Here is a 16,990-nt window from a genome sequence, read left to right on the forward strand (position 1 = left end):
ATGTCAGGGCTGTCTATCTCTGAGATAGGGTCAGAAGCCTCCCACCCCCTGGCTCCCCAGCCTTGGGTAGAGAGCACAGACCTGGTGGGGGAAACCGAGGCTCTCAGAGAGCTTGCTCATTTGGCCCAGGGTGGTGAGGTCTTCATCAAGGCGACTGATGGCCTTCTGGATGTTCTCCCGATTGGTGGCTTGGGATGCCCCTAGAGGGGAGAGAGGAAGGCCGTGGACAGATACAGAGACAGACAAGGTCAGGCTGGGACAGACTCTCCTTCCCTCACTGCACAGCCTGCAGCTGGGCCTGGGGAGAGGCCTGACAAACCGAGAGCATAGAAACCCCAAACTCTTGGGGGAAAAGTTAATAGGCAGCTCCCAGAGGAACCCCAGACCTGTGAGCTGGGGACTGGGCCTGATTCAGAGCCATGTCGTGCAGGATGTCAGGCCCACGGAGAATTCCCGGGAGAGCACGGAGTATGAAATGGTGGCTGGCTCTGCAATACGCAGGCTCCGGCTGACACGGAACTGCTGCGGCGCTGCAGCCTGCCATGGGAGCAGGGGCAGAGCAGACAGAGCCCCAGGCAGTCAAATGTGCTGACCAAGACACTCATCGCCCCACAAAGGAGGGGGCAGTGCACGATGCCCTGGATTTCTGTGGTCCTATCCCATACCTGAACACTGCCAAGTGACTGGTCCTGCAGATGCCCTGCCACCCTCAACCCAAGGCTTGGGATGCACACTGTGGACCAGTGGTCCATACATGGAGCTGTCCCTCCACCCTTGGGCCAGGACACATGTGTCTTGAAATCAAGGGAAAAGAAGTTTCTTTTTGCTTTTTCCTAAATGAGTTTCTTTTCCTGTTTTTCTCTGATCTAGTTTATAGAGTATGTTACTGGTGTATATAAATTTAGTATTTGGGCCACAGGTTACAGAATGGTAAGGCGTCCCTGGACGGGTCATGACAGCACTAAAGACATGGATCCTGAGACTGGCAAGTCCTGTCCGAAGTGGCCCTGTGACCAGGAACCCCATGGGGGTGAGAGGCAGCCTGCTGAGGAGGGGAGGGCACGCTTTGTAACTGTAAGATGGAGTCACGCTGGACAGGGAGGCTGTCTCACCACGTCTACGGGAAGAAGAGTGTGTGCCGGGTGGATGGCAGTGGTCTTTCCTGCCAGGTCGAGGCTGGGAACAGCTCTGCTGTTACCTGAATATTTGTGTCCCCGCAACACTCACAAGTTGAAATCGAATCCTGAGTGTGTTGGTATTAAGAGGCAGACCTGGCCGGGCGCGGTGGCTCACACCTGTAATCCTAGCACTTTGGGAGGCCGAGGTGGGTGGATCACGAGGTCAGGAGATCGAGACCATCCTGGCCAATGTGGTGAAACCCTGTCTCTACTAAAATACAAAAAAAAAAAAAAAAAAAAATTAACCAGGCGTGGTGGCGCACCCCTGTAGTCCCAGCTACTTGGGAGGGTAAGGCAGGGGAATTGCTTGAACCTGGGAGGCGGAGGTTGCAGTAAGCCGAGATCACGCCACTGCACTCCGGCTTGGCAACACAGTGAGACTCCGTCTCAAAAAAAAAAAAAAAAAAAACAAAAAAGAGACGGACCTTTGGGAGGTGACCTGGTCATAAGGGGGGAACCACTGTGAAATGAGATTTGTGCCCTGATAAAGGGGCCTGAAGGAGCTTGTTCACCCCTTCCACCAAGTGAGGACACATAGAAGGCACCCTCTGTGAGGCACAGGCCCCTTGCAGTTCTGCTGGCACCCTCATCTTGGCCTTCCCAGCCTCCCAAACTGTGAGCAATACATTCCTCTTATTTATGAATTGCCCAGTCTACGGTATTTTTGTTAAAGCAGCCTGAAGAGACGAAGCCAATCTACTCCTTTTGACAGAAACTGTTCCATCCCAACCCTCACCACCTGGGCAGCCGTGTTTTCTTCTATATGACCCTGCCCCATTCTTGCTCACAGCTGACTGGACCAGGAGTGGGCACCTAACTTAAAGCTGGTCATTCTATTGACTTGGACCAATTAGAGTAATAATCAGGTGGTACTCCTACATAGTGGGGCAGGCCTGGGTTCACCAAGGGGCCGGGCAAGCCCGTCTGTTACCCTGAGGGCCAAGCTCCAGGTGAGCTCCCCTCCAGCTAAGCCTGGAGCCAGTCTGGGTCTGATCACAGGAGTTATGAGGAAACAGAAAGCTAAAAGCAGTGAGAACAGGGTCGACTCAGCAAGAAGGGAAGAAAGACAGACGCCACAGGAGGAGCGGCTCCTGGAAGTTGCCTCAGCTCTCAACAGTCTCAGCCCCAAACAACATGGATGGCTCCAATCGACCCTTTGCTTGCAGTAACTCAAGCGAGTGTCTGTTCCCTGTGTGTGAAACCGCTGAACCAGACAGTGCAACATCATCTAATATTAGGCGCTCAAATGATTTTGCACAGATGAATCAATGGCTAATTACAGTGATGCTGCTCTCTGTGCACCACCCCCACCCAGCTCCCACTGCCAGCCTAGGTCCCTGCCCAGTTGGAAGGCGGTGTGCATGGACAGATTGTCTGGCTCCATGGGTGCCAACTGGGTCCTTCATGCCAGCCCCCTTGCACTGGATGAGAAAGTGAGGCCCAAAAGTGGAAAAGCAGCTGGACAAGCAGCCAGACTGGCTGGAGCTCAGACCCTCCAGGAAGGCTTCTCAGAGGAAGACCCCAACACCCAGAACCCCTAGCATCAAACCCACCTTTGATGATGTCTGTGTCTTCCAGCGGCAGCTTCCACAGCATCTTGTACTTGCTGGCTGTGTCAATGACACTGGCTGCCGTGTACCTGTGGGGAGCCAATGGGGCACTCTGGCCAGGGTCGGGGAGTGGGGCTCAGAGAGGGACAACTGCTCCCCTGCTGGCACCACCCAAACCCCGCCCCAGCCACTCACAGGCTCATGGAGCTGCGCCGCAGGGAGCCTGACTTTCGCTTCAGAGTGGTGCAGACGATGAGGTCCGTGAACAGGAAGAGAGACCGGTCCTTCTTGCCACTGATTGCCTTCTGTGGAGCCCAAGGCAGAATTTAGGCTGGGTGGACACAATCCAGAAGCCCACCCACCTGCCCATAGTGCCCAAGGGGACACTGAGACCCACGGAGGGTGAGGGCTCTTCCCCAGCTGCCCAGAGAGTCAGAGCAGAGTGGGGACTCAACCAGGGCTCCCTCAGGGTGAAAGACCAGGGAGACCTGCAGATAGAGGGTGAGAGGAGAAAGTGAGGAGGTGGGGACAGCTGGGCAGACACTGGGACACTTCTTACCACTTCAACGACCATCTCCTGTCTCAGGAACCGCCGCAGAGGGGCCTGGAGCTGTGGGACAGCAGGGACAAGGTATCTCGAAGGCCAGTTATTAATCCCTATCCCCTCCACAAATCCCAGTGATCCCTCGGCCCCACCCCATGGGCTAAGCCAATGGAAGCAGCATGCTGCCCACCCTCCCAACACCCTTGTACTGCCAGGTCATGGGACCCAAGGTCAGAGACAGACGTGGAAGAACACAGACAGGTGGAGACGTGTGGCCAGAGGCTGGCAGACATGGATGCAAACACACTGTGGTTCTGGACATGGACGCAGCCATGATTCCAGGTGGCCACAGATGCACACAGAGGCCGAGTGGACACAGATGTGGGTGGGGTGGGGCGGGGCAGGGTGCACGCACATCCTCCATGCCCTCGATGTGAGCCTCTATCTCCTGCAGCACGCGGGCATGCCGCTCTGCCTCCTCAGCACTCCGCACACCCTTGTTGATACGCTCAGCCACCTGCTTGATGTTCCGCTGTGCCTCCAGCAGGAGTGGATGGTCTGGGTGGTCCTCAGGTGTATGCTTCAGGAGGTCCTGGGGTGGGAATGGGGACCAGACCTGACTGCTTAGCTACCCCTGGGGCCCCAGACTACTGGAGCAGGAGGGACTATGGGTAGACACCAAAGAGGACTTTCCTACCTGACCCCTAGGGACCCTGATGTTAGGCTCAAAGAGGCAGGGGCCTTAGACCTCCTTGTATCCCCCCATGCTTCCAGGCCTTGCCTACTTGCCCACCCAGCTCCATGCCCACCTTCACCAGAAGCTCGTAGCGTGGGATCCGCTGCACAGGCTTGATCATGAGGTCAGACAGCGCCTGCTTCTCCTTGTTCTCACGCATGCTTTGCTGAAACCCATGGATGGGCACCGTGTGAGGAATGACATGCCAGGGAGACTATGTCCAGGGACAGGTCCCCAGCAAGGCCCATCCAGCTCCCCCTGAGAGCAGAGGCTGGCCCACTGGCTGGGGCTATGGTGCCCATGCTGGGAGCTCCTGGGACCCTCAAAGCTGGCCCAAAGTGAGGGTCACCTCCATCCCCCTGCCCCAGCCCACAGTACCTCTAGGAACTTGAGAAAGGCAGGCCTCGCCTCCTTGGCCACACGCACAGCATCCTTTGCATTGAGGAAGTTATCAATATAGGCGGAATAGATGTTTACTAGGACATCCTTGGAGAACTGTGGAGGAGGAGGCAGGTTGGGGACCCTCAAGGTATCCCTCACCCCACCTCACCCTGTCCTAGTTTTCACTGATTCATGAGTCACCATCTTTTCCCTCCAACTAGAAATGATACAATCTCTAAGGGATCAGGCATGTGTCTTGTGGCTCTAAGTGTGGTCGTGTTTAGGCGTAAGTGCATGTGTACACATGGATATACGAGTGCGCAGATTATCTGGGTGTGACTGTTCATGTATGCACATATGTAGACCTGAACGTATCATGTGAGCTCAGACCTGGTTCTCTCACTTCCAACTAGGCATTTCCATCCCTAGATCTCCAACCTCACGAAGTCCAGTCAGGCAGGTCTCCCTTTCCCTGTTCTCTGAGTGACACAGACTCATTCTAGTCATTTGGCCTTTGCTTATGCAGATCCCTGCCACCCGCCCCAGGAATGCCCTTCTTCATCCAAATCTCGCCCCGCCTCAGGGCTGTGCTCCAGTTCTGCCTCCTCTTGGAAGTACTCCTTTCCCTGACTAGAGCTCTGCCTGATACTCCAGTTGGCCTCTGGCTTCTCCTGATCTCCTAGGACAAGTTCTCCCTCTCCATGAAAAGTGCTCCCATTCCACCGACAGTAAAGCCCAGCTCAGGGCATACAGCTGGTGGCTAATACCTGCTTGATGCTGATGGCAGACTCAATATGGAGGTTATTGGTAAGAAGCCTTGTCTGGGAACCAGGACACCTGGGTTCCTGTCTCAACTGTACCATGGATAAGCTACGTGACCACATTAGTGATGTTTGTGTACACCTCAGAGTCCTGTCTCTCTCTCTCTTTTTTTTTTTTTTTTTTTGAGACGGAGTCTCACTCTGTCGCCTAGGCTGGAGTGTGCAATGGCATGATCTCAGCTCACTGCAACCTCCGCCTCCCAGGTTCAAACGATTCTCCTGGCTCGCCTCCGGAATAGCCGGGATTACAGGCACGCGCCACCACTCCCGGCTAATTTTTGTATTTTTAGTAGAGATGGGGTTTCACCATGTTGGTCAGGCTGGTCTCAAACTCCTGACCTCGTGATCCGCCCGCCTCGGCCTCCCAAAGTGCTGGGATTACAAGCGTGAGCCACTGCGCCCACCCAGAGTCCTGCCCCTCTAAGGTGCCAACTGCTCCTGCCTCTGGACAGAACAGGGCAGGGCGTGAAGCAGCAAAGGGAGGAAGACAGCCCTCACCAACCACCCCCACCCTGGAACATAGCATCCTGTGCTGACCCCTCCCTGGGGGTCCAGGGCTTTGCCGTAGTCCATGGTCAGCATCAAGGTCTAGGCAGGGGGCTGAGCTTACTGACACTGAGGGTGACGATGGGCTGCAGACATCAGCACTCAATCCAAGCTGGGACCCCATCACCCCTGTCTGGTCCCATCAGTTTCCTGGTCAGCAAGGACATTCTAAGATGGTTCAAGGCCCCATCCCACAGCATAGCAAATATACTGAAACATATATCCCACAGAAATAGATATAATTTTTCACTTGTAAAATTTCTGGAAGAATTTTTACAATTTTGCTTTTGAAATTATGTGGCTCTGAGAAACCATTTAGTTTGCATTTGGCTATGATTTATCAGTCATGGTGTATTCTTGGGAATTCTGGCAAAATAAAATGGAACTGGAAGTTTTTCAAATGTAATTAAATTCTTATAAATACTAAATTTAACAATGAATGAAAATGGCATGCTATGTTTTACAGGCATTTAATTAAATGCTTATTGGTTTTGCTTTTCATGTTCTTTTTGAATTCTGAAGTCAATACCTTTTCTAAGTTCTCACTCACTATTGTGGGAGCTTGACAAGTGTACAGTGGAGATCTGGCCTGTGGTGAGGCAGTATGGGGTAGGGGAAGCCAGGGCACTGGAACCGGGCTTTCTGGAGTTGAGTCCTCCACCACTTCCTAACTGTAACTTTCATCAGGTTACCAATCTCTCCATGTCTCAGTCACCAACTTTAGAATCAGGGTAACCACTGCACTCTCCTACTAGGGCTGTTGATAGATACAACACATTTAGATCAATGCCCAGCAGACAGGTATGCTATTATGATGAAAATATCTGATGGAGAAAAAGTCAAGACTCAGCCAGCATCAACATCCAGCCCAAGTCCAGGGTCAGGACCAGGACAGTTATTTTGGTTCCAGTAAAGATAGGGTGGAGGTCAGTACCAGCATCCATCTGAGGTCTGGGTCAGCGTCAGCACCAGCTTGGGGTCAGGACTAGAGTCACGTCAGAGCCAGCCGGGGGCAGGGTAGGGTCCAGGATCAGAGTCAGTGTCTGGCTGGGGTCGGAGTCCGTACCAGAGTCTGGCCAAGCTCTGGGGTAGGGGAGTGTCCAAGTTCAGTCCACCCAGGGGCTGGGGTAAGTGCCAATGTCTAGCCACGTTCTGTGGTCAGATCTGGGACCAGAGTCAGCATCCAGGTGGGGTGGGCGGGGATGGGGATCCATGGCCACATCCAGCCCCTTCCAGGAGGGCCTGTGCTTGTGGGAGCTGGCAGCAGCGGGGCCACTCACCGACTGGACGAGCAGGGCTCCCACCTTCTGCTGGGCATGCCAGGTGTGCACGCAGTGCCGAACCTGCTCCAGAAATTGCTCGTGGTGCTCCAGAAGCTCGGGGATCTGGTCGAAGATTTCGTCCACCAGTGCAGGGTCACAGAGCACAGAGTTCTCTGGCTGCTTCAGCGGCTGCATGTAGCCCTGAAGGACCCACAGGGTTGGTGCACACTCCCTCAGAGATGCCGCCCCACCCCACCTACACGGGACCCCTGTGTGAGTGCACACAGAATCACCCGGGCCTGCAGCTCAACACCCTGCCTTCCACATCTTCCTCTTGAGACCAAGAGCTCCAGGAGGGAGATGGGAAGACCTAAGCTCATGCCCTCATTGCTGAGCCCAGGGCCTGGCACAAAATGGGAGCAAGGATGCTCAGGAGAGGTTTGTTTAATGCGTGAACAAATAGAGCTTGGAATGAGGAAAGCAAGATGGGGCTCCTTGAAAGACCTCCCACCACTAACTCGGCAAAGATTTACTGAGCACTTACTACATACCAGCCACTGCTCTAAGAATTGGGAGACAGCAGTGAATAAGAAAGACCACAATCTCTGTCCTGATAGAGCTTAGGATCTAGTCTGATGAAACACACAAAGTTTTGAAAAAAGATTTAAAAAAAATACCATATTTCATCAAATCTAAAAAATATTTTATTTTATTTTATGGCAAAGTCTTGCTCTGTCACCCAGCCTGGAGTGCAGTGGTGTGATCTGAACTCACTGCAACCTCCACCTCCCGGGTTCAAGTGATTCTCCTGCCTCAGCCTTCTGAGTAGCTGGGATTACAGGTGTGTGCCACCACACTCGGCTGATTTTTTATATTTTTCATAGAGACAGGGTTTCACTCATGTTGGCCAGGCTGGTCTCGAACTCGTGACCTCAAGTGATCCACCTGCATCGGCCTCCCAAAGTGCTGGGATTACAGGCATGAGCTACTGCACCTGGCCATTATTTTATATTTAAGAAAAACTGGTTGCCAATTAAATTATGATATGTTACCAATTATAGAATGAACCTGATTTAGGGACATTCAAATGTGAAGACCACAAGTCTCAGAATGGGTGATGTGTGGAAATCTCGTAGTTAGTTAAAAGGCGGTAAATGTGGCCGGTCGCGGTGGCTCAAGCCTGTAATCCCAGCACTTTGGGAGACTGAGGCTGGGCAGATCACCTGAGCTCAGGAGTTTGCCACCAGCCTGGGCAACACAGTGAAACCCCGTCTCTACTAAAATACAATAAATTAGCTGGGCATAGCGGTGTGTGCCTATAGTCCCAGCTACTTGGCAGGCTGAGGCAGGAGAATTGCTTGAACCTGGGAGGTGGAGGTTGCAGTGAGCTGAGATCGTGCCACTGCACTCCAGCTTGAACAGCAAAATAAATAAATAAGGCGACAATGGTGTGAAGATAAAGCAGGAAGGATCATGGGAGATCACGAGACCACATGGGAAGTTACTGGAGGCTCTTAATGACACTCTCCGAACGCTTTTTTACAGATTTCAGATCTGCTGGCCAGTCTGTGACTAAAACTCCAGTTATTTTACGTCAAATCTACATGCAATGATGTTCCCCTAGCTTGAATGGCCCAGCTCAGGGGCCGGTGCGCTTGTGGAGAGGTCGCCCTCTACTGGCCCTACGCTGTAACTGCAGGCTGAGGAAACAGGAGGGTGTTGTTTGAAAAAGCATATGTGATGTTGCAATAACATTTATATTAAACATTTTTAAAAATCTGGCTTGTTTTATAAAACAAGTTTGAGAAAGTAAAGCTCAACAGAATCCTCTCTCTTGGCTAGGGATTCTGAAAAGGCCGGGATGACGGTGAGGAGATAGGCAGGCAGTCTCCTACCCACAGGTGAGCCAGCTCCTGGGCTGGGTCAGGGCCTGCTGCTCCACAAGCAGCAGGAGCAGCAGCTAAACCGCTCACCTCAGGGTCCAGGCACCCACACAGAAGTGGGCACACAGCAGGAGGAAAGAACAAACAATGACTGAGAGCCCAATATGGAACCTGGCACAAGCCCCATTCACTCACCAATGCTCAGCCTGCCCAGCAAGCACTGGGCACCTCACTGCACAGACCCCCTGTGGGGCTGACATGTGAATGGTGGGAGGCAGGAAAGAAGCACAATAAATACGTAAATTACTACACAGCACGCTGGAAGACAGTGAGTGCTACACAAAAGAGGAGTAGGATCAGGGTGCCAAGGGGAGGGGGGCTCGTCAGGGTGGTCAGGGAAAGGGGTGTTTGTTAGCTTCGAGTGTTAGAGTTGAAAATAGGCTCAGAGGGTGAGGGTGACGCTGAGGAAGGGGTATAGCCCTAGGACCTAGTTTCAAATCCTCCCTCCTTCTGGCTCCTAACTTCTATTTAACTTCTTCGTTCATTTTGAACACCTGGCCTGCAGGAACAACACTTATCAATTAGTCAGGGCAGTGATTGCTGGAAGTTAACACTGGGACTACAGAGTCCAGTCTTAATTTGAATACCACTGTGTTCCAGGCAGGGTAGACTAGTGGGTGACAGGGAGGACCCAGAGTCACAATGACAGGGTTTTAACCCAGGGTGTGCCACTTCCTAAGTCTGTGACCTTGGACAAGCGGCTTTACTTCTCTGGGTCTCAGTTGCATCATCTGCAAAATGGTGTTTATAGTCAGATTTGTATGAATTAACTCACTGTTCTAAAGCATTCTGAACAGTGCCTGGCACATAGTGGGCACTCAGTAAATGTCAACTAATACCACTCACTAGATGGATGACCCTGGGCAAGTTTCTTAACCTCTCTGAGTCTTCATATGAAGAAGAATATAATATCTACCTCACAAAATTAATACAAAGATTAAATGCAACTTTTTACCATGCTTGCAGAGCCGCAGGCAGTATGCTAAATTATAAACATGTCTCTTTAATTACCTGCACTCAAGGCAGGTCTATTATTATCTCCTCTCTACAGATGAGGAAACTGAGGCAGAGACTGGTTACGTGACATGCTCTGGGTCACACAGCTGGCCAGGAGATGGAGCCAAGTTTGAATGCTGGCGGCTTGGCTCTAGAGTCATGCTCCTGTCCTGGAGTCAGACCTCAGTCCTCCTCCTACACTCCAGGGCTGCCTCCAGGGACGGTCCTCGGGTTCACGTGACACCCTCCTGTCCACCTTCACCTAGCTCACCCAACACTCTAGCTTCCTCCACCCACAGGTCCTGCACCCTTTCCTAACTGCAGCCCTGGATGGGTCCAGGAGATGTGGCGGAGGCAGAAAGACACGCCCAGGCCCTGTCTGCTCCCAGCTCTCCACTGCTCCTGCCTCCTGCCTGTGAACAGACATGGGTGCCGTCATCACCTTTTGTTTTTCTGTTTTGTTTTGTTTTCTGAGACAGGGTCTCACTCTGTCACCCAGGCTGGAGTACAGTGGCACGATCTCGGCTCACTGCAACCTCCGCCTCCCGGGTTCAAGCTATACTCCTGCCTCAGCCTCCGGAGGAGCTGGGATTACAGGTGCCTGCCACCATGCCTGGCTGATTTTTGTATTTCTAGTAGAGATGAGGTTTCACCAAGTTGGCCAGGCTGGTCTTGAACTCCTGACCTCAGGTGATCTGCTTGCCTCAGCCTCTCAAACTGCTGGGATTAGAGGTGTGAGCCTCCGTGCCCGGCTCACCTTTAAATCTTCTTGCTGGGAGATAGGTAGATTAGCTACATTTTGCAGGCAAACTTGAGGCTCAGAGAAGGTGAGGTGATTAGGCTAGTATCACCCAATGAGGACGCAAGTGACTTAAACCCTGGACTGTCTGACCCTAATGCCTCCAACTCTCACCTAGGGGATGGCAAAGGACCCCCTCAGGCCCCTGCCATGTCTACTCCTCCTGCCTGGCATTGTGGTTGCATCCCTCCCATGGCTTCCTTGCGTGCACAGTAAAGCCCAGCTCCATACCCAGCAGCCTTCCTTCCTGCGGCCACCCGGCTCTGGTTCCCTGCTGGTCTAGGTTCCTTCCAGCCTCCCGGCCTTTGTCCCTGATGGCTCCCTCTGCGGGGAGCCATCCCTCCGGGCTCTCTCTGCTGAAATCTACCCACCCTTCAGGTCTCAGCTAAATACCCCAACCCCAGGGAAGCCCTCCCTGACTCCCACACCAGGGCAGGCCCCCTTCTGTGTTCTCATCTCCCCATGCACTTTTTAAAAACAATAAACACACACAATGTATTTTATGGTAAAATATATATAATACAAAATTTACCATTTTAAATGTACAGTTCAATGGTATTAAATACATTCATAATGTGTGACCATCCAGCTCCAAAACTCTTTCTATCCTGTAAAACTGCAACCCTGTACCCATTAAATAGTAACTCCCCATTCCCTCCTTTCTCAGCCTGGCACCCTTTCCCTGGCACCCACCATCCTACCTTCCATCTCTGTTCTGACTACCCCAGGAACCTCATACAAGTGGAATCAGACAGTGCTTGTCCTTTGAGACTGGTTTCTTTCACTTGGCATCATGTCCTCCAGGCTCATCCATGTTGTAGGATGTCAGAATTTCCCTCCTTTTAAGGCGTATTTCTGTTGTGTGTATGTACTCTGTGTGTGCACTTCTGCATCACCATGTGTCACTGTGCGTGGTGTCTGGCTGATCACTGTCGGTCTCTGCTATAGCCCGTGAGCTCCAGGAGACAGGCCCGTACCACTAATGCCCCTGCACAGAGAACACTGCCTGGAGCGCAGAAGGGGCTCACCGTGGATTTGTGGAGTGAGTGAATGAATGAATGGTGAGTGAGTGAATGCTCTGGATGTTTCCATAGGGTGAAGGTTCTACCTTCAGCCTTTGCTGTCACTCTGCCCAGCTAGCTTGGGCAAATTCATCCTCAACGGTGACTGCCAGGCCTCACTTCAGCTCAGGTCCACACTCATCCAGCCCCAGGCCATGTGTGCATCCAGGCTGTGGGCCGTCCCAGGTTCATGTCTGAGCCTGAACTCGCCACCTTGCTCCAGTTGTGCTTCTCCCCTGGGCCCCAGCTTTCCAAGGCCAGGAGCCCAGACATTATCTTGGGCTTCCCCACCTTGCCCCCTACATCCAACCAGTTACCATGCCTGGCCTGACCAGTTTACCTCCTGAGTGTCTGTCCCCAGCACTTCCTTCCTGTAACCTCTATCCTTGCCTAATGTCAATGGCCTTGACCTCTTCTGCCACCCACCTTCCCACCTGTCAGACAGATTTCACCAAGCATGAATCAAGCCACACACCTCCCCTGCTCAAAGCCCTTTGCTGATCATCCAGGGACCCTGGCAGAATCTACTCCCTCCAACTGGTGTTCCAGGCCCCCACACTGTGGCCTCCGCCGACTTCGACGGCGTCGCTATAGGACCAGCGCCTTGTGCTCTGTGCTGGCCACGTGGACCTCCGAATGTGCCAGGCCTCACTTGGATTTGCAATGTGCCATTCCTGCTGCTGAGAAGACAGGTCTCGGTGGAAGCGAGCACCTCCTCCAGGAAACCTCCCTGACCCCAGGCTTAGCAGGTGCCCCTCGATGTTTCTAGAGTGCCCGTATGCCCGTATACTCCACTACGTCCTCAGCAGGATGGTGAGCTCCTGTGGCAGGGGCTGGGCTCTCTTATTCATCCCTGTGTCTCCTGCACCTGGAACAGGGCCTGCACACAGCAGGTGCTCAACACTAAATTCTAGTCAACTCCTACTTCCCAGTCAGAGAATACAATGGAGGGGGCACATCAGAGGGAGTTCACGGATCTAAGTTCAGGGTCAGCGTTGCCAGGGGGACGTGGAAGAACAGTGGGGTAGGGACGCCTGCCCTGGGGTAGCCTGGCCCCTCTGCATTCTCTCCTGCCCAGGAGAAGGCTTCCTCCTTCTCTGGGATAGCCATGTTGGGGGTTCTCCATGGAAAGGCGATGGGTGCCAGGGACACGGCTCTCTGGCCTCAGTCCCTTGTCCATGAAAGGGGTTTGCTCACACCCATCTGACAGCCTCCTAGGCTCAGAAAGGCTGTTCTCAGGGGAGTGGGCCCCGAGCCCCACCTGCATCAGGGTACGCAGCGACTCCACATACGACTGCTCTGTGTCCAGCAGGGTCATGGCCACGTGCTTCCGCATGTCCTGTGGAGACAGGAGCAGAGGGTGAACAGGGGTCTTGTTGCCCCCAGACCCCATCACCTGTAGCCATGTGGTGCCCAGAGAACCCGTCCACACCCTCTCCCTGCCCTCTTGCCCCTTCCCTCCTGCCACCCAGGGCTCCCGGCTATTCCCCTGAGGCCCCCACAGGCCCTCCACTCTGCCAGTTGCTCAGCTGCTCCCCCTGCCCCCCACTTACACCTCAAACACGTGGCCTCATACAGTTAGGCCGTCACTCCTCTGCCGCTGCCCCATCCACCCACTTCTTGGCTCCTCTGCCGGGCTATTGAAAAAGGTTCTTTAAAAAATCAATAACCTTTCACATTTGCAAAGAACAATGACTCCAGGCCAGCACCCACTCCAGCTGCCAACTCTGAAGACCCCACTTTCAGGCTCAGCGCTATGGGGACATGCCCACCAGGCTGGGCTGCCCAGCATCCCTAAGAGTAGATACCATCACCCTGCTACAGAGGAAGACACTGTGGACCAGAGAGGGGAAGTCAGTGCTGAAAGTCACACAGCTGGGCAGTATCAGGGTTTACCCAGTCTCAGATAAGGCTGGATCCCAATTCTGTCATTTAAAAATGTTAACTAAGCCCTCCTATGCGCTAGGCACTGTTCTAAGCATGACATATTATTCAATAATCCTGGCCACCCTGTGAGGTAGATGTTATTATTCTCTTCATGTTAAGGAGGGGAAAAAGGAAACCCAGACACCGATGCCTCCATCCTATGGATCTGATGACCTGAATTACTGAGTTCCCAAGGGGTCATACAGTCTCTGCACCCACACCCCCAGGCACACGGTGCTCATCCCTGTCTGGGGGGCCTTCTTTGCGTTCAGCCCCTGGGACTGAACTTACCTGCTGCTCCTCTCCACCAGTCCCTACACCTCTACCCCCACATCCCTATTTCCAGGAAGCCTTCCCAGATAGCACCAGCCCCAACAACTTCCCTTCTCTGGCAGAGACTCCACTCTAAGCCCTAGACCCCTACACTCCACTCCTGACCCCTCTAAGGCCCTAGAGTGATCCTGGGCAAGGTCCCTAACTCCTCTAGGCTCCAGATCTCTCGGTTCTTCTCCTCTCTCCACTCCCCTCCTAAGTCTCGGCTTGGCCTGAGCACTTGGGACCCTACCTCGGGCTCCTGCCATCAAGGCCTGCTGGTTCGAGCAGGTGCTGTGCAGATGGCAAAGCCAGGGTGTCCACGTCTGTGGCATCCCTCCAGCCTTCACCTCTAGTCCCTCAGGGTAGGGACTCAACCAGTGGGTCTGTGCTGGTCACTGCTATGCCCAGGGCCCATGTCTTAGTGGACCTGAGCCCAGGCCTGTGCAGTTTGCTTGACCCAGCCACTGCTCCCCCTCTGCTTGTGGCACACCCACTTCAGATCTCTTGCCCTCTGACCAAGGACTCAGGGGCAAGACCTGTCCCCATAGTGTCCTATAATGAAGCACACTCAGAAAAGTGAGCTCCCATGCTAGGAACTCAGTGGTGGGGGTGTGAAGGACATCCCTTGGGGCAGGGAGGAAGGGGGGGCTGGCTCTCCCCATCCTTACCAGCCCACCATTGCCAGCCCTGGGCTCTGACAGGTGGGAAGGCACCTCAGAGCCTCCGGAAACAGCAGACCAGAGCCTCAGAGGCTCTGGAGACAAGCAGACCATCTATCCTTGGTACTCCTGTGACCTCTAAAAAACCAGGGCAGCTTCCAGAAGGAGGCAGTGGGAGCAAGGCTCACTGTATGATGGAGAGCTTGGGAGAGTGTGGGGGGCCAGGAAGGCCTCCCGAGGACAGGCCCAGATGCTTAATCCTGCCCTACCCCACTCCAGGGACATCTCAGCACCCCACAGACATGGCCTTGCTTCAGCCTCACACTCAGCTCTGTGACACAGGTGTTCCCATTTCCACTGCACAGGTGAAGGGCCACGTCAGAGAGGTGACATGACTTGTCCAAGATCACACAGCCAGTGAGTGGCAAAGCAAGGACCAGAGTCTCCTCAGCCACCCCATGACTCTCAGGGCTCCAGTCCCTGGAGTTCTCGCCCAGACTAACTGGACAGCCACAGGCCACAGGTCCCCAGCACTGTCCTTACTGGCTGTGTGACTGTGGTGTCACCTAACGGTGGCTGTGTGACTGTGGTGTCACCTAACGGCCCTGTTTCCACATTCTCTTCCATGAAATGGAGCAAATAACCCTTCTCTCCCATCATCATGAAGGCAAAGGCAGCAGTGAGTGGAGCAGCTCTGTCCGTCACCGTGAAGGCAAAGGCGGCAGTGAGTGGAGCAGCTCTGTCCACACACAGCAGGTCACCAGTGTCCACCCTTCCTCCACCTCAGTAAGACGGCATAGGGAGCTCCCTGACAGCAGGGCCAGGCCAGGTGCGGCCCTGGGCCTCTCAGCCACCCTCCCCCGCCCACACCACGGCCCCATCAGGCCCAGCGGGCACTACAATGGTCATGGTCAGGGAGGCTTGCCCTGAGAGGCAGGGCTGGCGCTGGGCCTGATGCCAGGAGGCTGGGGTGACACGGGGAGGCTGACGCTGCAATGCCCGCCTCTCCCAGCCTCCTCCCTGCGGCAGAGCACAGTGGCCTGTCACTCAGCTGTCAGGTAAAGACACGGAAAACAAGGCCAGCTCCCTGTCACTGCGCGAGCAGCCCTCCACACGTGCCCAGACACGGGTGTAGTGTGCGGGGGTTGCGGGGGTGGACAGGGGAGGCAGGAGGCAGACAGCGCAGCTGTCAGCCTGAACAGCAGGCCCACCTGTTCTGGGCGGGACAGCCCTGCAGGCCCAGCCTTCCCACAGCGCCCCTCATCCCTCACCAGTCCCATCCCCAGACCTTTGCTACACCAGGCACTGTGGGCACTGGGGGATACAGCAGGAAGCCAGAGGGGGCCACTCCTGGGATGACTGGGGCATCACAACCCAAAGACTAAAACCCTGATGGGCACAGTGTGAAGACAGACACGCACACAGAGACGCCGTAAAGGCAAGCCGCCCCACACAGAAATAAAAAACACAGTCAGGTCACGCAGCTGAGAACCAGGCCCGCCAGCCCAGAGACTTGAGGTTGTGGAGAGACACAACACAGCACGGGGAGGGGACAGAACTACAGCCCCCAGTGGGGCCAGGAGCATGGCACAGAGTCCAGGCCCAGAGATACACAAAGACCGGGAAATAGCCCCAAGACGCCTCCCCTCCCCTGTAGGGGTAGGCACACCTAGCGAGAACGGGAACGCTGCTGTTTCCACCGCAGCATGACTCCTCCAAGGACCAGCAGGCCCAGCGGCAGGGGGAGGATGGCAGTGGGGGAGCAAAACTGACTCTACCTTCCAGCACACAGATACACCAGGGCCACCTCAAGCCTAAGAGGAGGGCTGGGAAAACCTCTCCTTCCTGAGCCTGTGGAACCAGGATACCACTGGCGACAGCCTCGGCTTCTATAGGCACCCATTCTGCAAGCCGAGTGCCACCAGGCCTTGACCCTCAGCACCCTGCCAGCCACACCACCACCTGCCAGGGTTCCTCACCCAATCTCCCGGTCTTCATCCCCGGTCACAGAGAGCCCCTGCGCCCCATGCCTCCCCTCCTCCCACCGTCTCCTGGGTTGGCTCCTGGGTCGGCTGAGTTCTAGGCCGTGGCCCAGGTCCCTGGCTGCCCCTTCCCCTGCCCGTACCTGGGCCTCCCCAGGATCCTCGGCGTCAGTGCTGCTGCCCCTGGTGGGCTCCCCGGAGGCGGTGGCTGGGCCCAGATCGCGCATGTCTTCCAGCGCGATGGTGAACTGGGCCAGGGTCTTCACCATCTGCAGCATGCGGCCGGCCCGC

General features: G+C 54.6%; 1 protein-coding gene across 1 annotated transcript in view; it reads right to left on the reverse strand.

The window, feature by feature from the left end:
- Positions 1 to 16,990, reverse strand: part of ARHGEF17 (Rho guanine nucleotide exchange factor (GEF) 17) — a gene marked incomplete at its 5' end in the record, with an annotated part of 60,202 nt that overhangs the window by 9,235 nt on the left and 33,977 nt on the right. Inside the window, 9 exons of the mRNA XM_011996228.1 lie at positions 82 to 200; positions 2,732 to 2,817; positions 2,924 to 3,033; positions 3,288 to 3,338; positions 3,688 to 3,864; positions 4,082 to 4,174; positions 4,387 to 4,503; positions 7,037 to 7,219; positions 13,079 to 13,156. Coding sequence (XP_011851618.1) covers positions 82 to 200; positions 2,732 to 2,817; positions 2,924 to 3,033; positions 3,288 to 3,338; positions 3,688 to 3,864; positions 4,082 to 4,174; positions 4,387 to 4,503; positions 7,037 to 7,219; positions 13,079 to 13,156 — 1,014 coding nt within the window. The remainder of the gene's footprint in view (positions 1 to 81; positions 201 to 2,731; positions 2,818 to 2,923; positions 3,034 to 3,287; positions 3,339 to 3,687; positions 3,865 to 4,081; positions 4,175 to 4,386; positions 4,504 to 7,036; positions 7,220 to 13,078; positions 13,157 to 16,990) is intronic.

This window comes from Mandrillus leucophaeus, unplaced genomic scaffold (genome assembly GCF_000951045.1).
Source record: "Mandrillus leucophaeus isolate KB7577 unplaced genomic scaffold, Mleu.le_1.0 Scaffold504, whole genome shotgun sequence".
In the NCBI taxonomy this organism is placed as follows: Eukaryota; Metazoa; Chordata; class Mammalia; order Primates; family Cercopithecidae; genus Mandrillus; species Mandrillus leucophaeus.